This window comes from Gopherus evgoodei, chromosome 1, assembly GCF_007399415.2.
Source record: "Gopherus evgoodei ecotype Sinaloan lineage chromosome 1, rGopEvg1_v1.p, whole genome shotgun sequence".
Classification (NCBI taxonomy): domain Eukaryota; kingdom Metazoa; phylum Chordata; order Testudines; family Testudinidae; genus Gopherus; species Gopherus evgoodei.
In genome coordinates this window covers 105,664,911-105,687,547 of record NC_044322.1, presented here as the reverse complement: position 1 = coordinate 105,687,547, position 22,637 = coordinate 105,664,911, and the positions used below count along the sequence as shown (strand labels likewise).

The 22,637-nt window shown below is 40.1% G+C and overlaps 1 protein-coding gene across 2 annotated transcripts; it reads right to left on the bottom strand.

The window, feature by feature from the left end:
- Positions 1-237: 237 nt before the first annotated feature.
- TNFSF13B (TNF superfamily member 13b) lies at positions 238-22,622 on the bottom strand. Of its 2 annotated transcripts, XM_030568437.1 has the most exons (7): positions 22,555-22,622; positions 15,644-15,813; positions 15,435-15,540; positions 4,941-4,997; positions 4,550-4,662; positions 4,309-4,459; positions 238-3,138 (listed from the first exon to the last, which is right to left on the bottom strand). In XM_030568437.1, the coding sequence occupies exons 1-7, from the start codon at positions 22,601-22,603 to the stop codon at positions 3,026-3,028; spliced, it is 759 nt and encodes a 252-aa protein (XP_030424297.1). In that variant the 5' UTR covers positions 22,604-22,622; the 3' UTR covers positions 238-3,025. The 2 variants fall into 2 exon arrangements, with proteins under 2 accessions (XP_030424297.1, XP_030424289.1); XM_030568429.1 differs by lacking the exon at positions 22,555-22,622 and having other exon boundaries at positions 15,644-16,103.
- Between the last annotated feature and the right edge of the window lie 15 nt (positions 22,623-22,637).

Below are 22,637 nucleotides of genomic sequence, written 5' to 3'. Positions count from 1 at the left end.
GTGGACCTGATGTGCTAGAGATTCCAGCCCCCTCCATATTTTCCGGCACAAAATGTATTTTCTCATGCTTTGTGCAAGTTTGGGGGTAATGCATTTGATTTTCTTACCTCTGGGCCAAATGTAATTTATAGTAATGGAATTGTGGTATACATTAAGGACTATCTCCTACCCTCAGTCCAATGGCAGGTTTGTACAAAGATCAAGAGTATGGCTTTCAGTAGTAATACAACTTGTAATTAGTATTTATACATGGCTTTATTGATGCATTCACCAACATTCAGTGGAAGAATAGTCTACTCTTTAGACCACCACTTTCCTCTTTTTAATTCATGCTCCTTTTGCTGTTACTATCCTTCTATCATTTCTTTCCCTGCAGCTATTCCTCATTCCTCTCCACTCAGTGGGCTTCAAGCCCTCATCAGTGAGGCAATGCTGCCATTAGAAAAGTTATCATTAAGAGTTAGTCTAATTTGGCACAAAACTAACTAACTTAAGAGATGGAGGAGCTCACAGCTTTCAGAGATTGGGTCAGACTGGTGTCAAGTACAGGAAATCAGTCACTATCAGTTCCCAGCCTGTTCATATCTGGGAGGTTTTCTTCACAACAACGAGGCTTAGAAACTTACTTTTTGTTATTAAATGAAAGCTGAGATTCTCTAGAATCTGACCATAGCATGTAGTCCATGGAAATATACCAAATGAATCAGGTATTTGACAGCACAGCATGAAAATGTTAAGCATGATATATAGTCATAATATGATACAGCAAGTGTGTAAAGGAACAATGAGTGGCATCAGACTGACACTCAAACAGGTCATCAGCAAACTTAGAACATTTAGATCCATCACAGTCATCTGTCACTTGAGCTAATGCAGTAAAAGAGAGCAGTATGTTATCATCTTCTGTGATGGCAATGATACACACACTTTGCTAGAGCATTGTGGTGCTGACCATTAGCCGGCTCAAAGAAGTGTTAGGAGTGCTAATGCACCTGTGCGTGGTTACCAAAGAGATGTTAAGTGGGCTACCAAACATAGGCCCATTCACTTGTGCTGATAGGAATCAAGAGAATGCCAAGAGGCATTATAATGGGATCAAGCCAATTCATCTGTCTGTCAGAATAGTTCAAATAAATGTTAGTGCTATTGTCGACACATCTGTAATTTGATTTGCATTATATGTATACCCTATGCTTAATTAATCCTAGATCAGAGGTTTGTGTCAGCTATAAGAGAATTTGCTTGATGTGTAAACTTCCTGAAAGCTAATGAATGTCATCTGTGTTGTTTTCACTTATCTATCCCTATTAGAATGTAATGGCAGGTAACTGCATATGTATATCACTATAACTGGATTACTTGCATATGCATAGGAAGTAAAATGTTAATTTCAAAACAAGTGGTCCTTGATTTGATGACCTGAGGTGAAAAACTCAAAATGCACTCTTCAGAGGGAGAGCCTATGCTTTGAGTACAAGTATTTGGTTGGCTGCTTTTCAGGGGAACAGCTATAAAAGTGAGCCCTGGGAATGATCTATTTGGATGCTGTCAGGGGACACTGCAGATACAAGACAGAGGTCACCAAAGACATTTTGGGAAACCTTGAGACACTTATGGAAGCTAGCAGACATCACTACTATAATTTTGGACTTACAAAGTTTGACTCACCTGTTATGTATATTACCAGCTTTAAACTCTCAATATCTTTCATTTCTTTAGTTTAATTTACTAAAGAAATTGGCTTCAGCATTATCTTTGAGATTTGAAGTATACCTTGACCTGCGGTAAGTGGCTGGCCCTTTTTGGCTGGGAGTAACTGAAAGCGTGACAATTTTTGGCTTTAATAACCTTTCATCATTAAGTGCAGTTTCGGTGATAATATAGGCTGGAATGTCTAAGGCAACTGGCTATGGCTCCCTGGTAAGCTAGAATAGTGATTGAGGAGCACACATTTGTTGCTGGTTTGGTGAAATCTAATTATAGAATATACCACCAGTTTGGATCTGTCTTCCCTGTTTTTTGACAGTTTGTGACCCATTCCAGATTCTGTGACAAGGGTTTCATAGACAGCAGAGGAATGGTGAAATTCAGGTATCTTGGGTTGTATTTGGGGGTCTGGAGGAAAGACATTTCTGCCCGTTTTCCCTCAAGCTTAATTCCATTTCCATTATCCTTGCTCCCCTCCAGGCTGTCTCTATCCTATCTTTTCACCACACTTGTTGGCCTCACCTAGTCCCGTTTTCTTCTCCTAAGCAGTCCTAGTGTCCACTCAGGCATCTTATCCCAGTCTCCTTCCACAGGAAGTCCTAGTCCCACTCCTCTGGACTTCCTATCCCAATCCTATATCCTTCCCCTGCCACTGCCCCGGTCAGTCTTCCCCCCCAACCCCTATTTCCTCATCTGATTTCAGTTTCTTCCAAAAGTTCAGTCAGTGCTAAAAACTGGGCTAACAATTGTACATTTGTCAGTTGAATCTTTGTCTGCAGATTATTAGCAATTTCTAATATACTGTATGTTAATATGTATTCTGAGGGTTCTACTCTTTAGTGATTCTTTCTTATTTAACAATAAAACACTTGTGAAATTTAATATGAATCTGAGTAGTGTTTATGTTGACTTGTTTATGTTACTTCAGTACCTCCTGGATAATGATTTACTAATCACAATGTCCTCATTACATTTGAGATATTTTGGGTCAAACTCTACAGTATCAAGGCCCTGAGTAATACCTCATGGACAAGAAGTTGTTTTAAAGCTGTAAGACATGTCTGTATAGCCACTGGTATTTTTATTCCTCTATTGCCTAAAATAACCTATATTTCTGGTAATTCACATGACAGTCACATCAGAAGTATGTCTGCTGGGTTTCCTGTTTATGGTTCATCAAACCAAAGAAAGGGGGTTTAAGAAAAAAAAAAAAAAGAAAACGAGACTGAATTGGCCGCTTAACTGTGTCTCCATTTTTTTCAATTACATAAAAACAAAAAAGAGAACAGAGATAAGAGTGATGCAAAACTGTAGAGTATCACAGGAGTCGAACTGCACCAAAAAAAGTGCCATCTCCATCCAATGATATTTTGGCCCTTCTCCGTGGTATTGTAAGTTGAAGTTCATCCCCTTCTTCTAATTTTGCAATGCCTGGAAAAGAATTTGGAATATCTTTAAATAGAATACTACCATATGTAAAATATCTAATAGATTGCATTAAGAGACTGTATTTTGTATTACCTAAACACACATTATTTGCAATACAAAAAAATTAATATCATTGGGCCCAATTTTGCAATCTTTACTCAGGCAAAGCTCATTTAAATTCACGTATGATTTTGATCTTACATTTGAATGTCATTCCCTAATGATTACATTCTGTTCTTAAAGAACAACTGCCACACTTCAGCAAAGTTACCATAAGCATAATAAATTGCTTTGTATTTCTTGTCCTCTAATTGGTGATTATGACAATATTTATATGCAAAGAATTTTTCCTTTCTAATTAGCTCCCTGCTACATGCATCATTTAGCGATGGCACAATCCAGTGCCAGTGTCTAAGAACAGCTTTTATTGCGGTGAGTTGTGATGCCATATACAATGAACTCTGTCATCAACGAATATATCAGGCATATGGATACAAGGTAAATACACGGAAGAAAACATATTGATAGAGCTTGCTAAACAACAACGGTGGGAAAAGAAGTCCAGAGAAGAAAAGGCAATTAAAAGAGGTTGGGTAAAATATAGTTTGACAGGCTGCAACAGTGGTTCTTTAAATCTTCCACAGGGGTTAGTATAACACACGTGTTTACTGCAGACTGCTGGAACTCTGCTAATATAAAAGTATTATTTTTGTATTAGTTGCATATCTTGATTTACTTGCACGCAACATTTCTGATGGGACTGTCAAACACACACTGCATTGGCCTAACTCTGTTTGCACTTAAGTCAATGCTGAGACTCCAGTCATCTTTATTAGGAGCAGAGAGTTAGGCTGATACTGACTGCTTCATCCTAAAGATGATTAAATCCATATTTGATTCACTAAAGCAGAACACAGATGCCTAAAATGGCTATTGTAGTATCTACAGTAAATACAGATTTGGGCATCTAAGTATGAAAATTTGATTCTATGGTATTTCAATCATAAGAAAAATATATGTTAAATTGAGCACACACCAAAGTATGCCATACTTTTATTGGCAAAGTGATTTCTGAATCCATTACATTTTCACTATATGTAATCATGTATCACCACAAATTACATTTGGTACTGCTTTACTATAAATAAGAAGGGTAAAAGCTCAGATACTTACCAGCGGTATAGCAAGAATTATTAGGATAAGAATGAGGCATGTTTTGGATACAACGAAATAATGTCACCAAACTGAGATCATCACCAAATACATGAGCCTTTTTCCTTTGTATTAGATGTCCCATAGCAAATGTTGTATCTGTATATAAAACCTGAAGAATAAAAAAGAAACAAACTTCAGGCATACACTGAAGCAGTTAAGCACCCTAAGTCCAATATTAAAGTGAAAAGAATATTCTTACCTGACCATATATGAAAAAGTAACCTGCTTCTTTGACCAATATTTTATTTCCTTGCTCTTCCAGAGCTGTTCCTCTTTTAAAGCTAAGAAGCCATGGAACAATACTTGAGTCATCTAGGGGAGAGAGAGAGAATAATTTCTGGTAAGAAAAAAATCAAAATTAGTTCCTTCTAGTTTCCTTTGGTCAAAAATCAACAATGCTGACCTCTTGAAAAATAGAGTTTAGAGAGAGGGATTTTCCAATTTAAATGGGGAGGAGATTTGTGAGACTTATCCAGATCCAAAATTTTCATTATTTTTTGTAACTGGCATTATATTAATCAGAATAGTGCTTGTTAGTTAGCCTGGAGTTTGAGTAGAAAAATATGTGAATACACGGAAGGCACTGTTACCTTTTTGTTGGATGTTACTTTTGCTATCAGCAATCAATTGCAGACAGGCCTGTAGCACTGAAAAGAAAAAAGAAAAAAAACAAGACTCCTTTTGTAATTAAAGAAAACAAATGAGAGGAAGTAATTAAGAGAATGGTTTAAGATCTCTGAAGGGTAAAAAGTGACAAAGCATACTCAGGAGGAAAACACTCATTCTCACTATGTGAAAGCAGGATCTCCCATTTCTTCTTGTGGCAGATACTTGTCAGATGCGCAGAACAGCCACCAGATTTTCACATTAAAGGGTCCTGGAGAAATTCAGAGATCATGCAGCCAACCTTGACTACTATGATAAAACACTGGTCTTTCATCTGGGTTTCTTGTATACTTTAACAATGTAGCGTTAAGTCAAATGAGTTAGATGCTATTGGCTCCATTAATTTAGTTACATCTCTAACTGAAACCCCACCAGACAATTCTCAGCTGTGATCAATGTCAGGCTTTCAAAAGATTTTTTTTTTTTTTTAGTATTTGCAGGAGTTTTTTAGTTTCACATAATATAAAAAAAAAAAGCCAAGATTGAATACAAATTCATTTCCTATTACATTCCTAAAAGATTAAGATTTCCCCATGTTCCACAACAATAGGACTTTAGTGAAATTGCCTAATCTAGAAAGTGCTGATACAATGTTTAAGAGAAATTGTTGCATTTACAGCTATAAAACTTTTAGTACTTCCCAAAACTCATCCATTTCCTTAAAGCTTTGACATTGCATGCATTGGATAGAAATACAGGATACAAATTTAGTTATAGAAAAATAAGAAATACTGTGGTATTTTAAAGTGTTGGATAGCAGATAAATACAATTTAAGGCACTTTAAAAAAATCTGCCATAGATAAGTGCCAAGAATCATAATAAAGAATAAAGGAGTCTATAAAGTTGCATTCACTAAGCACAGATCTCAGTTAAGCCTTATTCTTCACTGTCACTTCAAAGGATGAAAGTGTTAAATAAAAAAAATGTCTACAGTACTGTCCAGAAAGTAGATGAATGCGCTAATCTAGTAATTTATCAGAAACAAAGAGAAGAAAATCCTAATTTGTTGACTCTCACTTCCTGAAGCAGATAAACTCTGTGGGAAAATTCTGCCACCCTTACTCAAACTGCTCCACAAGCAGGTCTATTTTTTAAAAAACTAATGTTAAGACCTATGTTCCTTATTACTGAGCCATATTAACTATTTACTGTGCAGTAGACTACATTGAAAATTTCTTTTTGAAGTTCAGAAAAGTCAGTCACTTTTGCATATGTAACTATCTTTTAAAAGAATGAGAAGAGATCTGGTGTCAGATGTGTGGTCCTGCTTCTATCACTGCTACTTCTGGTGATTTTTATAGCATTTCTTTTTTACTAAACTACAGTGGGCCAGATATATAGCTGGCATGAATCAGCCTAATGCCATTGACTTCAGTTAAACTATGCTTACATGCACCTGCTGAAAATCTGGGCTTGTATTTTTATTACTACCACATCACAAAACTACTCATCATTCCAGGACACAGGGTGGAATAGCTCAGTGGTTTGAGCATTGGCCTGCTAAACCTAGGCTTGTGAGCTCAATCCTTCAAGGGGCCATTTAGGGATCTGGGGCAAAAATCTGCCAGGGACAGTACTTGGTCCTGCTGTGAAGGCAGGGGGCTGGATTCAATGACCTTTCAAGGTCCCTTCCAGTTCTATAAAAAAAAAAAATTCCAGGACACTGCTATGTAATTATTAAAGCAGTAATATCCTAAAGATCTGATATCATCTGAGAAACTTTTTCATAACAAATACAAGTACCATGTCTATTGTCATGCATAAAGTATTCCTAATTATAACCTAAAGAAAACCATCTGTTTGTCTAATCTTTTTGTGCATCGAGATGACAATGATTATATTCCTTGGAATATAATCCTTTACTTTTTATAAGGAGGGGACAAAAGATGATGTAGTTTTGTTCACTGGTGTTAGAGCAAATGTTAACTGGCAAATTAAACCTCTTATTTAAAACCACAGCAGTGTCCAAGAAACCAATGTCTAGTTCAGAACTACCAACAGCAACGGTTTTCTTTAAAACTTTTTTAAAATTCAGGAGCAACAGGCCCTGATCCTGCAAAATACTTTGCTTTGTTATCTTCAATGGGACTATTCACATATTTAAACCTGAGTACACGTTTAAGTACTTTTCTGAATCAGGGCCATAGGGAGTAACATTACTGCTTGTTAAATAGGAAATAAGGAAGAAAACAATTTTCTCTGGGGAATCAGTATGGTTCCTTAGCAACACATTAGTTCTGATAGTCAATCTACTTCAAGAAGGAACGATGGCTTATTCAGACAACAACGCCAAACACATACAACACACAAATACAGAATTAACAAATAATAGATTGGAATGAATTAAAAAAAAAAACCCTTATCTGAACACCCTAAACGCTGTGTAAATTGAGATTGAGTGGGCTAGGCCCTTCCCAAATGATAAATATAATAATGAATAATGTCACAATGTGTATAAAATTGTTTACAATCATCTAAAAACATATAACAACTAAAGAAAACAGATTACAACATCATCATGATGACAGTATGCATTGCATCTGGCGTATTCAAAACTTGCATAATCTCTTGGGACCTCATACAGAAAAGAACTGCTCTTCTTGTAAAACAAGTTTTTCTAACTTTTACACCTCCAGGGGAAAAAAATTATAGTAACCATGTTTCAGAATGTAATGTATCCATTTAGCTCAGGGAAGAGACATCTGACCTTAGAGACTTCAAGTGCATTAATAAACCACAAATAGAACTTAAAAGGGATGTGGCCTGTCTGAGCAATACATGCTTATTTTCCAAAACACTAGGAAGGACTGTCCTATGTGTCTAGTGAAGCTGTTGCTCTAACAACATGTTTCTTACATATGAGACTGCAGACTGGGCTTATGTATACATCCATGCATGATCAGAGACTTTGTATCAATATTATCATATCCCCACCCATGCTGCCTTTATAAGATCTTATTTGCATAGTTACCCATGTCCTAATAAATTTGGACCTAACCTTCCAGTGTATGAATTCTTGAAGAAATTTTCAAATGTGGGTGCCTAAATTTAAGTGCATACATATGGATTATGGTGCTAATTAAAAGTGGCCTGAGGTGCCAAACACTAACAATTCCCATTGATACCAAACAGAGTTGGCAGAGTTTAGTAACTTTGAAAAACAAACTACTTATGTAGGTGCCTAAACATGGCTTTAGGCACACAATTTAGGGTACACCCAAGTTTGAACACACAGGCATTAGCCCCCTAAGTATCATTAGACAGATGCTTGCTAAAAGGATTTCCACACATCCCTTCTTTCTCTCATGGCCCTCATATATTTATTCTCCATGGACTTTCTGGAACATTCTTGAGTACTGTATAATTCTACATGAAGTGGGATTTTGTTTCTATCCCATTTTTCTTCCAGGAGCTGCTTGCTTTATTTTTCATCCATAGAAGGGAATGATGAAATATCCCTATATGATTCAACTGTGCATTTTTAAAATGGGTTAATCTGGCACTCAGTACTATAAATACTTCAGATACATAAACTAGTAAAGACAGCCTAATCCCATTGTAAGGGCAGGTTAGTTGTATTTACAGGATGTGACTCAGATCTAACATATATCCCCAAAATATTTTTTGCAGTATATTCATCTTAATAGATTGACCATTACTGTGTTATATTCTACATAATAAGTGATTTGCTGTGTAATTCACCCCAAATATTTTATGTACATATTAATTGCACATAATGGAATTTGTCTTTTGGAAGGGAGAGTTTACTTTTGTGTAACTATTTTTGAGTGCTCAATATTTCACATAATATGCATAGTATTGATTCATCCAGGCAGTAAATTGGATTTTCATGCTAAATTGCATGTCCTGGATTAAATCTCTTCATGCCATGTGGTCAAGGAGCGGTTGCATCCTCTTTGACTTACATTGTGTCAGCAGAAAAAAGACAAAACAAAAAGTTTTTTCTTTTCCAGACCAGAAGCAGAACTTGAGAACTGCATCCACCTTTCTATGACATTTGCAAAAATACTGGGTATCTTCATGACCTGCTGGGGGCATTATGCTAGTCACCCTTTTTTCCCCTTCGGGGATGGCAAGGAAAGATTGGCCAAGGCAGGGTGGGTTTTTTCATCTTCCCCACAACAGGTCTGGAAACCAGTGGGGAAGGGCAGGAGAGTTAGGTTATAATTAGGGCTCTGTGGCTGTCCTGGAGGTTGAGGAAGTCATGGATTCCATGACTTCCCTTGACCTCCATGACTTCTGCAGCGCTCAGTTGGCTAGCCCCAGCTGGCTCCGGGGACAGACACACCTGCTGCTGCTGGAGTGGTTCTGCAGCCAGCCACACCGGCCTCTACTGAAGCTGCCCCAGAGCCAGCCACACTAGTCACTGCTCCCTGGCTGCATTCCTTGCAGCGGCTAGAGCAGGGGTTGGGGTGGGGTGACCCCCCAGCAGCTGGTGCTGCTGGACCTAGGTCATCACCCTGCCCCCAAGACCAGTGGTCTCACTGTTAAGATTTAGTCAGGGTTATTTATAGTACAAGTCATGGACAGGTCACAGGTCATGACTTTTTGTTTATTGCCCGTGACCTGTCCATGACTTGTATTAAAAACACCCATGACTAAATTGTAGCCTTAGTTATAATGTCACAACTTAGCACAGAAGACTCTTAGCAGATGTCCAGTGCAGGGTCTTGTTATAGAAGGGATATGACTGTCAAACACTATGGATTGGAAAAGCACTGGAAAAAGGCATTCCTAAAGAGAGCTGAGAAAGTGGGATTAGGACTCCCATGTCTGGAGGAGTGGGGCGCCAACCCCCTAGTTTCATAGCTCCCTTTTATCTCCTACAAGCAAAGGGTGGCAAGGTCCCAGCTATGGGATGACTGGGACCAGCATGAGGATTACGTGGAAATGATTAAGCAATGATGACGACCTGAATTTATTGCCAAGTACACCCAAATATTTTATGTGAATACAGTTGTGGCCTAATTAAACCACATCCATTACTACCTCCCTCTCTTCTGGCAAGCCTGGAATAGTTAGAGGAACAGACAAAAGGTGATAGCTATAACAAGTTAACATTGAAGTTTGCATGCTGTTAATTATTTAGTCTGGACATGGGCATCTGCCGAGGAGGATCTTGACAGTTGTGGGTGTGAATTTGCTAGCTTGCATGCCAGAATAGGCTGTTGCACTGATGTTTGAATGATGTGGAAATTTTCTGTGGCTAAATGGAATCCAAGCCTTTTGTTAGGGAAATTGGAGCAGGTGTTCTGTGACTTCTCAGTACAACACAATAAATATTTGCTGTTAATTCATGGAATAACCACAAAAAAACCCTTTACCAAATCTTAAACTGAGAAAGGGCTTGATTCTAATATCCCTTATTTTCCTCTGGCACCAAAGTTATTCTTGAGTTGCACTGGTAGAAATGAGATCAGAATCAGGCCCACACAGTACATGTGAATGAAACTTTGGCACACACAGGAACTAACAGTTTGGCTCAGATAACAAAAAACCACCTTCTTGTTCCTGGACATCACGGTGCATGGATCTCCGGCATAAAACATGTTGGCACAAAATGAACAAATGTAACCATAGTGTTTAATATGGGGCTAGTTTCAGTTGTGCTGAAGACGCTGCCAGAAAGAAAGATACTCATTGCTCTTGGAAAAAAAAAAAAAGTCCTGTCATAAATGGTTTGATGATTTCTCTGCCTGGGTGTTAATTATATGTACTCCTGGCAATCATCTATTAACTTCCACTCCGTGCAGCAAGAGTTCTGACTTTGAGTGATAAGCATACCGCTATATTTGGAATTGTTGATCGAAACCACTTCTTTCCCATCTACTTGGGCTTTAACTTTCAAGGGTACATATTGTACTAGCAATGATGATTATATATTATAAAAATATAATAGTGTCCTCCAAAATAAACTTTTAAAAGACCATAATTGTGATGTGTTCATTTTTGTTTCACTCCTCATAGTAATCAAAATCCTACTGTGTGGTCATTTTTACATGCAGAATTCCCAGGAAATGAAAAGAAGAGTATTAAGCAGGAGTTCTATGCAGGCAACAGCTGCTGCATTGGATATATGGGATAAATAAATGGTACATATAAAAGAAAACTACTGCCTGAAATATATATTAAAATTAATTTTAAAAAGTTTGAATAAAATATTTAAACATCAAAACTAGATTCTTCATATTTAATTAAACTTAAAATACTGTCTTTACCTGCAGCCTAATGAAGAGAGATGCCAACGATAATATTTGAGATGACATTTTCTATTATTAACTTTTTATAAACCAATGAAATTATCAGTGAACTATGGTCAATGACCTCATAAGAGTTAAAGTAAACTGTGAGACTATCAGAAACTAATATATTCATAAAAATACTTTACTGAAAAGTTGCTCTGAGGCCTTGAATTAGCAAAGCATTAAGCACACGCTTAACCTTAAACTCATAACTTCAAAATGAAAGAAACAGAATCCATAGAATCATTCAGCACCTACAACAGTGTTTCTCAAATTGGGGTCACCACTTGTGTCGGGAAAGCCCCTGGCGAGCTGGGCCAGTTTGTTTACCTGCCCCATTCGCAGGTCTGGCCGATCGCGGCTCCCAATGGCTGCGGTCTGCTGCTGCTCCAGGCCAATGGGAGCTGCTGGAAGCAGCACAGGCCAAGGGACTTACTGGCTGCCGCTTCCAGCCGCCCCCATTGGCCTGCACGGTGAATCGCGGCCAATGGGAGCCACAATCAGCCGGACCTGTGGACAAGGCAGGTAAACAAACTGGCCTGGCCCACCAAAGGCTTTCCCTACACAAGCAGTGACCCCAGTTTGAGAAACACTGGCCTGGAAGGATTGGGGTGGCACCAAAATGTGTGAGGACCTGAAGACTGAATCTGCAGCGACAACCATTTCCATGACTAAATGTGAGAGGATTCAGCACCATGAACACCACCATCCTTCCTGGTTACTCCGGCCCCTCTGCTGTAAGACTATCCGCGCTGCTGTTTGTGAACCTCACTGGCCAGAAAGTTTGATCCAGGGAGACACAGTTTCTTAGAGAACACTGGTAAGCTGATGGACAATCAGAGGGACAATCCTATTATGAAGATCTGTCTTTCATTTTGGCATCTGCCTCATTTTGACATATCTCTAAACGTTATTTGTTTTAAAGACATTCTTGCTGGAGACTATGCAGACCTTTGGGACTGAAAAAATGGACATAATGACATTCCTGTGAGCCACAAAGGGACTTTAATATACAAGATTTTCAACTCACTTCCCCAGTACTCTGTAACGTAAATTGTGGGGCCTCATTAGTGACACTTTTGTAGTGATAACTGGCTTAGTATAATTTTTCTTTCTTTAAATCAATTTTCACTTTGTGATTCTTTCTATTTTCTATACTATGCCAATCAAAAGTTGTCTTTATTTAAGCTAACTGAAACCGGATGTGAAGACAGGTAAATTGGAGATACTTGTTGGTGGACACCTTGAAGAGAATAAACCTGAATTTTGACTTCAGAGGAGGCTGAGTAAGAAAGAGTAGGGATAACACAATTGGTCTCTCCAAACAAAATTTGAAGAGGGACTGATAAAAGCCACCAGAGACCTGTGGCTGAGAAAGCTGAATAAGCCTGCAGAGAGCTAAGTCCAATTACATTTACCAAAGCTGGTATCTAACCCCAGTAGGTGTTTTTGCTTGTATTTAAATGTTAGGCACAGAAGAATACTAAAAGTGGCTCTGGTGACATACCATAAGAAGTTGATGCACAAAGAGCACTGAGTTTTCTCAAACTGCAGATTCTTTCTGTGTAAGATCTCTAAGACACAGCCTTTCCTAGCCATGAAAACTCGTCTCATCATCTTGTGTCTTGATTACTTGACAAATGCAATCTTGCCCTGCTCATATCCATTCAGAATGCTGCTGCAAAGATCATTTTTCTACCTTGTTGCTTTGACCAAGTCTCTCCACTGGTGCCCTTTCTCTATCACATCAAACACAAGTGACTTGACTTCACTTTAAAAGGGCCTTCACAGCCTACCTCCACTCTACCTTCATTTTGCATTTGTTATCAAAATATCAACTCCCAGCTCCGATTGGTCAAAAGTGCCAACCTCAAGCACCTTCATGCTTTTCTCCCATGCTGTCCCTCATGCTTGAGAGATTCTCCCCATAAACATCCACAAAGACCTCAATATCCTCCACATTCTTCCTAAAACTTTCCTTTGCGATGATGCCTACCAAGAACTTGACAAGGGTTAGGCTGCTGGTGTGCTGAGAACACTGCCTATCATGCTGACCATTACTGTCTCATTATTTCCTTGTGCTCCCCATCAGTCTGTCTCCATCTATTGTCTCGTGTCTTATACTTAGATTGTGAGATCTTTGAAGCAGGGATTGTCCTTTTGTTCTGTACAGAGCCTAGCACAGTGGGATCCTGGTCTATGACTGGGGCTCCTAGGGACCATGGTAATACAAAGAAAAAATAATGATAATTTGAATCTGCACTGTATTGAGGGCTTTATTAAACTAAGGGCCTGATCCAAAGTCTATTGAGTCAACTGTAATAATCCTATTTAATTCAATAGGCTTTGGATTAGGTCCTCAGTGAACACAGTATTTTCTTTTTGGGGACTCAGAGGAAAGTGAATATACAGTAACTTGGGCTTTAGCCTACTAAATGAAGTTTCACTTAAATAAACATCTCACTTTACTTAAAACGTGTCTTTGGCTGATAGTTTAAAGTCTGCTTTAGGGTTGATGTACACACAAATTGTTGATTTGACTTAACTAAATCAACATCCAGTCAAACTAATTTCAGAGAGTGTCCACATGAGGACTGCACTGATTTTTAATAAATTTACAAACTGCCTTTAGTTAAATCAGTGTAATGTGAGGAGGTAAACTGGGTCTTTATTAAAATAAAAAGCACATTGACTTTTGGGAACTATAGAGACAACTTTAGCACTCTTCATGCACTTATATGCCTATTCATTTTACGGGTCATGAATAAGGCTGTGAGTTTATCATGGAGGTCACAGATTCCGTGACTTTCTGTGACCTCTGCAGCAGCTGGTGCTGGCTCAGGGGATGCCCGAGCTGGGCAGCCCCAGGGCCAGCAGCAGCAGTTTGGGTGTGTGGGAGGGGGCTCAGGGCTACGGGCAAGGGGTTGGGGAGCGGGGGAAGAGCTTTCCTCTGGATGGGGAGCTCCCACTGGCATGGCCCTGCAGCTAGTAGGCGGCGAAGGGGTTGGGGTAGACACTGCACCACCTGCTGCCTGTGCCTGCAGGTCCCGTCCACGCAGCTCCCCTTGGCTGCGGTTCTCAACCAATGGGAACTGCGGCAGCTGGCGCTTGTGCCCCTCCACCGCCTAGGAGCTGTAGGGATGTGGAACCAGGTAGGAAGCCCCTGCCAGCCCCGTCAACCCACTCCCACTCCCCCCCCACACCTCCCTCCCAACACTAGCAGGAATCCCAGGCCACGCACTGTGGCCTGGCCATCCTCCCAGCACCCGCGGCGCCCCCCAGACAAGTTTTAGTCACGGGTATTTTTAGTAAAAATCACAGACAGGTCACAGGCCGTGAATTTTTGTTTATTGCCTGTGACCTGTCCAGGACTTTTACTAAAAATACCCGTGACTAAAACGTAGCAGACTTGGGAAGATAATAAAGCATTGGTCTTTCATCAACAGAAAAATGATTTCATTAAAATTGCAACACGCGCAAAATGATTTCTAAAGATTTTTAAAAGTTTTCTATGAAGCCTCAAATAGAGCGAAAGCCACGAGAGAGTTCTGACAAAAAAATTTTAAAGCGCCACCTTTTCAACAGAAGTATTTATATTTTTTAAAGGGAAACATTTTGAGCAAGAGTGACTAGTCTGTTGGATTCTTTTTGTTCTGCCTCTTTGGACAGGTACAAATTAGCTGCTCTTTGTGAAAACTTAAGACTTCCCCAAACAAAGCTGTGAAGCTGTCCCGCAACTTCTCTCTTTCATGAGGAAACTGGTAAGTATTACCAGAAAAGTGACATTATTATGATTTTAAAAAAAAAAAAATCTGAACTCAGAGTCGTGTGAATTTACTGCTCTGGTTTGGTTCACTATAGAGAGGTGCTTGAGTTATGAGAAGCAGGTTGGGATCCATATCCAAAAACTTGCCAAAAGGGGATCAAAAACTGGGCAGGGGATCAATATTCCATTTGGGTTGTTATGTTTAGAGTTAACACCATTCATTCTACAACAAGAGAGTACAGCAAAGAGGGATATTGTGCTGCTGTTTCTTCCAGTTGAGAACGTGAGTCAAGCTCTGCTGTTTTCCTCACCTCCCAACCCCATCCTCTGTCTCTCTCCAGTATCTATACATCTTCCTCCAAGCAGTTCAACCCATCTTGTCACTTACTTATTTCTTCTGTAGGCAGCGCAGACCTTCTCCCTCTGCTTCTGCCTGTACTCCAGCCTCTCTTTTCATCGGCTTCACCTGCCTCAGAAGCAGGCAGCCTGATTTCCTGACAATGACAAACAAGGTTAGACCAGGGAAAGCAGCTCCAAATACTCATCCCCTCCTCATCCTAGCAACAAAAGCAGGCCTAAGAGGGCACTGCAACTCACCTGCCTGGCAGCGGCTGCTGTTAACTGCAAGGAAGAAGAGAATACAGTACCCTGTTTACTCTCATCCTGGGCCTGGGGTAGCGGAGTTCTTGCCTGGATTCTGTAGATCAGCTCGCTGCGGAGAGTTGCTAGTTCTGCTTTAAGTGTGAGAACGTGGTAAAGACACACTGCTGCAAGACAAGAGGACAGGAGCGTTGCAAGCCACAGGAATGTGACCGAGAGGAGTCCTTTCCTGCCCAAACCAGCACCAGAGAGAGCAGGAGAGGAGGAGATACCCTTCTGTTGGATGATGTGCACACAGTCCATGGATTTCATCTCTGCTCTTTCCTTACTAAAGCCAGACGGAACATTCAGCTCTGTCTCCTTCTGGGGTGTAATCCATTTTGCCAGTTGCTGGCTGAAACTAAGGGCAGTCAAAATATCTGACCAAAACGCCCAGATCATTTCCTGTCATATGGAGCTGTTGATACAAACATTAAGTTTAATGTACAGGATAAGTGTCTAAGATGCACGCTCTCTTCTTACTGCTCTGCATCTTGGCAAATTATTATTCTCTCTTCAGCTGCTTGCTCAATCTACCTTCCTCATTTTATTTTCAGCTATTTACTTTTTATGGCAACTTGCCCATTACCATCTCCTGTTATCTTTGTACCCAGACATGATTAAAATATTAGATACCATTTGTATCCTGAATATGTGGAAATAGTGCAGAAAAGATGTAAGACTCTCTGCCAAAGTATTGTATCCTGTTGCAACCTAACACATAATCTGGTCTCTAAACATAGAAATATACAGTAGTTCTCAAGAAAACGGAATGTATGGCAGTGCATGGACTGACAGAATTTCTATCGTTATCCTGTATACTAAAAACAGAACAAAGTTTTCCAAGTACAGGTAGCAGAGCATTTCATTTCTTTGACTGTGTGAAGTTGCAGGCTCAATGGAGGGCCAGATGTTCTCCAAGAATTTGAGAACAAACTTTTAATTACAATTTGTTTAATAAATTTGCCGATTCTGCTGCAGAGTTCAAGCGTTTGGATGTGAAATTAACTAAGGATTGATACAAAGGGGATGGTAGAAAGGAAGTATATGGAGAATTCCAAAAAGAGGAAGAACTTGTTCCACCATGCATGCACTTTAGAAGGCAAAGATAATTCATGGAATTTAAACTTGTCTGCTTAATTTTACTTTGTAAACCTGTGTGCTTGGCTTTGGGCTCATTTCTTCCTATGGTCCTATTAATCACTGCATCCCTCTGAGCTTTTAGACAGAATCTTAAAATGGGGGTGAGGGGAATCTGAGGTTCTACTGTAGTTAGAGTTACGAACACCAGAATTACAAACTGACCAGTCAACCACACACCTCATTTGAAATCAGAAGTATATAATTGGGCAGCAGCAGGGCTTCCTCTTCACCTCCCCCCCCTCAAAAGCAAATGTAGTACAGTACTGTATTAAACGTAAACTACTAAAGCATACGGGGAAAGCGGCATTTTTCTTCTGCATAATAAAGTTTCAAAGCTGTATTAAGTCAATGTTCAGTTATAAACTTTTGAAAAAAAAAACCCATAACATTTTGTTCAGAGTTACGAATATTTCAGAATTATGAACAACCTCCATTCCTGGGGTGTACATAACTGAAGTTCTATTGTAATTTACACTCTTGCCATCCTTTGCTTAATTCAGCTACAACAGAATGTTGCAGTACATCCCTTCAGCAACACAGACGACCATGAAAATGTCAGACGTGTCCACCACACTCTGCATTGACTTCCCATAAAAGTTAAGTTCAAGGTCTCAGTCCTCATCTTCAAAGCACTCAACAGTCTGGGCCCACAACATCTAAGAGATCAGCTGATGCTCCAGAATGAGGACTATGGCAAACAGGAATAATGGAACTTCCTACTACAAGGGTAAAACTCGTATGTGTAAGAAACATGATCTTGGGGATGGTCTCAGACTGTGGAATGAACTCCTTCAGGAACGAAGGATCATCATAAACCTCACACCTTCTCACTCTAAGTGCAATGTATACTTTTCTTCAACTTTGCCTTTTCTAACAAATATATAACAGCATGTACCCAAAGCACTACACTGCACACACAAATTCTCCCCCTAGGGAGAGAATGAGAAAAAGAACAAACCACACATGACAAATGTCATCCATCTCACTTACTGTATTACTGGAAGGTGCTCAGATATTATGGTGATTAGGGTAGTTTGAGAACATATGTAGAACAGAATCCCATGATCTCCCCCCAATGAAATTCAGGGTAATTTTAGTTGTTATATATTTTATGGGTTGTGTACTTTAATGATTATATATTATTTGATGAGTATTGATTTGGCACATAAACAGGAATTATAATTTGTATTACATAGAACCTAGAGGCCTCAGCTGTGTAGGGTCCCATTATTCTAGCTATTGCACATACATATAAGAGACAGTCCCTGCTTTGAAGCGTTTGCAATCTAAATAGACAGAACTGTCACAGGGAGGAAAATGAAAGAATAGTAAGTAGTAACCCAAGATTTTAAAAAAGAGCTCTCTGAATCACTAATGTTTATTTTTAACAAATCTGCAAAACACTGAGGAAATTCCAGAGGACCGGAAAAAAAGGTAATGTGCCAATATTTCATCCTCTGAGATGAAGTGAAGGTGCTCAGGGGAAATCTGCAAGTACCAGCATCTGGACCCCACGAGAGAGGGATTGTTTTCACTATGGGGGTAAGTCGACCTAAGTTACGCTACTCCAGCTACATGAATAACGTAGCTGGAGTTGACGCAGCTAGGGTCTTCACTGCACTGGGTCAATGGGAGATGCTCTCCAGTTGACTTCCCTTACTCTTCTAGGAAAGCTGGAGTACCAGAGTCAAAATGGAGAGTACTCTGCCACCGATGTAGTAGGTCTTCAGTAGACCCACTAAATTGATCCCTGCTGCATTGATTGCAGCAGCGTCAATCTCCCAGTAGTGAAGGCCATCCCTTAAGAATCAGGAAATAAAAAGGAAGTCCCTGTCTCACACAGGGCCCAGCACGGCTATAGCTGTTCCTTCACTGTTATCTTGGCTATGTATGCAGTGTCTGGGGGGCAGGCAATTTAAGTATAATCACAGAACGTAATTTTTTTACAAGCGCTAGAAATAATTAAGCAGTACTGTACACATTTTGGACTGAGGAAAAATGAGTGAAACATAGAGGCTTCCTCTCTAGCCAGCTTTAGAGAAAATATCTCCTTATGATCCTACTTAAATTATATATTAAAATATAGTCTGAACAAACCTCATTTGAAAGGCGGTATACAAGTCAAGAAATATTGCACCAAATTCAAAACTGTCTCTTCACGGTATGTTTTTCTTTTTGGGAAGCATAACACAGCAGCTTGGCTTATATGTTGCATTTTGAGTAATGTTATTTTTCTTCTTTTGTGATCCCCAGACACTCCACTCCCCCCCTGCCCCCCGGTTTATCTTTTTCATATAGTTACCATCTACATTTCCACTCATACAAAATTCACACTGATGTCAGTAGCAATTTTGTTTGAGCAAGAACTGCAAGTTCAGGCCTTCACTCCACAGTGCATAAAAGTCATGTAAACTATATAGATGGGCAATTTACATCTACAGTTCCATTGAATGCTCTGTAAACATGGTTATTCTGGAGTGCCTTTTAAAGAGAACAGGAATACTACAGGGAAGAAAAATAAGCAGAGGATTATTTTACGAAGCACATTGTAGAACAAGAAAAGATCAAGTCCCATACAGAAAGTAAAACAGGATCAAATAGAAACAAATGGGATTTATATTTTGAAGCCACCATCAGCAATCATTTCTTCTGTTTGCATGCTGGAAAAGGAATTTAGAAAAAGGGTCACACTGCTTGATCTGGGGAAGCATGAGAAAAAACAAAGCTTACGATGTACAGAATTCCGAAGTTTGGTTACCTAGCAACATAATATTACTGCCTTTCCCCATGTCCTTATGTAAAACACAAACAAACTTTGTACATCTGAGCTAAAATGAGTTGTGGTGATGAAGTTAAAAGGAAGCCACCCCTCCTCAGCTGGAAGTGGGTGCTCTAGATATGCTCTAGGAATTATTCTGGGGCAAGTTCTAGGGCCTGTGTTATACAGGTCAGACTAGAAGATCACAACAGTACCTTATGGCCTTGGAGTCTGAGTTCATGGGCTACAGTAGCAGTTGGGGTCCCTGCAGACCCAGTAACAAGGGGAGCACAGGGTTAAAGATCTTAGTAGTGTCAAGTCACAGTCTCATTTACACACAGCCAGCTCTCTCACTGAGCTGCTGCAGTCTTCATGGAACACCGAATACTATGCCCTTGGCAGGGCCTTACAATTTCAAATTTCACAACCAGTTGGCACACTGCATTGTGAGTTACAAAACCTGAAGTCTTTGCCTCCTTGAGATAACAGGTGGGGTCAGCACTTCTCTTACATTAGAGGCAATATACACCCATGGCTCTGTGTATAATGCAGTTGTGGGTGTCTATGCAAACAGCTGCATATTTTTCCATTTTAAAGTTTCTTTATTATTGTGCTCCAGCACCTAGGCTTAGCTTTTAAGTAAAAGCTTAAGTATACTGAGTGAAAAGATAATCTTCAAAATGTGCACCAAAATAAACTCATGCTGCACCACATGCAGAGCTTGCACACAGCATGACAAAATAGCTGAGAAAGATGAACTGCTCCCATTAATCAACATTTTGGAAGAAAAACTTCAACTCTAATGACAAGTTAAAGATCAACATGGTTATTTCACAACTGTTTAGATTAGTGCGGGGGGTTGGGAGGGGACGGGAGCTAATGCCCGAGGTTTTCCTTAGTGGTTTTAGGTCACCAATTTGAGAGATTTTTAAAGGAGTCTTTTTTTCCAGGAAGCACTGAATACCCATGCTTTGAAAAATAAAACCTCTTTAAAGATGTCTCAAGTGGGGCACAGAAAACTATTAAATATGAACAGCTTTATGAAGCTGTTACAGGACACTATTTATAAGATATACATATAAAATCTGATTCTACTCAGGTTCCTGTACCACGCAATCCAGAAACTTCTATTACACTGCATTTCTTAAGTTATATGTTTATTGATTTTTCATAGTTAAGACAAGTGTAGATAAACCTTTCAAAATTAATGCCAAGCTCTTCTGGGCAGTGGCTACTTGCACATGGATTACTTGCATGTGGAATATGCTTAACATTGAGAGAATTACTGTGCACTGTGTAGGGTTTTTTAAAAAGAAACAAAAACAAAAAATATGATAAGACTTTTTCTTGCAATTTTCCCTTTTAAATTTCCTTTCTGAGAACTAAACAAGTTAAAAATCTTTTTGACTGGAAGTTCAAATGATGAATTTTAAATTCTGTCCTCTAGGTGATTCAAAAGGTGAAAAACATACCATAATAACCCTTTTATGATCCTGGAGAGGGTAATATTGAGTTTACAACTGTAGATACAAGGGCAAGAAATCCCTCAGGGCTTGTCTACATCAGAAAGTTGCAGCGCTGGTGAGGGAGTTACAGCGCTGCAACTTTGAAGGTGTACACATCTGCAGGGCACCACCAGCGCTGCAACTCCCTGTTTGCAGCGCTGGCCGTACTCCCGTTTTGTCTCGGGTGTAGAGGATCCAGCGCTGGTGATCCAGCGCTGGTAATCCAATGTAGACAGTTACCAGCGCTTTTCTTGACCTCCGTGGAAGGAGGAAGCCTCTGGTAATCAAGCTGGTTTCCTTTCCCGGTTTGCTCTCTCGGTCCCGGAGCCACCCAGCAAACCGCAGGGAAGGAGACCTGCTTGCTCGGGGTTCCGGGACCGAGAGAGCAAACCGGGAAAGGAAACCAGCTTCGCCGCGGTTTGCTCTCTCGGTCCCGGAACCCCGAGCAAGCAGGTCTCCTTCCCTGCGGTTTGCTGGCTGGCTCCGGGACCGAGAGAGCAAACCGCGGCGTTCCCGGTTTGCTCTCTCGGTCCCGGAACCCCGAGCAAGCAGGTCTCCTTCCCTGCGGTTTGCTGGCTGGCTCCGGGACCGAGAGAGCAAACCGCGGCGTTCCCGGTTTGCTCTCTCGGTCCCGGAACCCCGAGCAAGCAGGTCTCCTTCCCTGCGGTTTGCTGGGTGGCTCCGGGACAGAGAGAGCAAACCGCGGCGAAGCTGGTTTCCTTTCCCGGTTTGCTCTCTCGTCCCGGAACCCCCCTTGAAGCCGCCCAACAGCGCTGCAGTGTGGCCACATCTAACACCACTTGCAGCGCTGGTTGCTGTAAGTGTGGCCACTCTGCAGCGCTGGCCCTATACAGCTGTACTAATACAGCTGTAACAACCAGCGCTGCAAAATTTTAGATGTAGACATGGCCTCAGTCACTGAGTAATGGTGATGAACAAAACCCCAGCAGTAGTTTTCATAGTCTTCTGCAGTAAGTAGGGGTTTGCCTATGACATAATATAGTTTTGCAAGTATAGGGTAAAAGCCAAGTATCATTACATAAACCTCCATAAAATCAAGTATGCCACTGACACATTTTAAATTTATTTCTCAGGATGATTAGGTAGTGGAGCTAGTGAAAGTTTCTTGGGAGGATGGAAGACATCCTGTACAGATTTCAGAATGGTTTTCAACTTGCTTTTAATCCAGATTAAGAAACTAAATATTCAGACAATTGAGGCCATGAGAAGAGGAAGTCTGAAAGATATAAAGGTGAAAAAGGGTAGCAGGTCACTGATTATGAGCTGTACTCTGTCACTCTGAGAAGCTGAAAACAGGATAGCGGTTCTAGAACTGGATGCTTGCAATTTTTAAAAAAACACCTTCTCAATTATATTTCTGTGCAGTATCAGAACATCTAATATGGGTAGTCTGTATTCCATTTACACTGATTTGTTTTGTAAATAAATTGTAAATATTTTACCTGTTAAACAGCAGAAGTTACCAGGCAATCCAAAAAAGCCTAAATTCATTCTGAAGACAGATCACAAACTGGAACAAGACATT

What these genes read in the sequence shown, in the direction of transcription:
- TNFSF13B (XM_030568429.1), bottom strand. Translation starts at nt 16,087, where the DNA reads ATGATCTGGGCGTTTTGGTCAGATATTTTGACTGCCCTTAGTTTCAGC. An exon ending in GCTGCCTACAGAAGAAATAA is followed by an intron (nt 4,998 to 15,434) that starts GTAAGTGACAAG and finishes TTTTCTTTTCAG; the next exon opens with TGCTACAGGCCTGTCTGCAA. An exon ending in TAATTCTTGCTATACCGCTG is followed by an intron (nt 3,139 to 4,308) that starts GTAAGTATCTGA and finishes ATTCTTTTCCAG; the next exon opens with GCATTGCAAAATTAGAAGAA.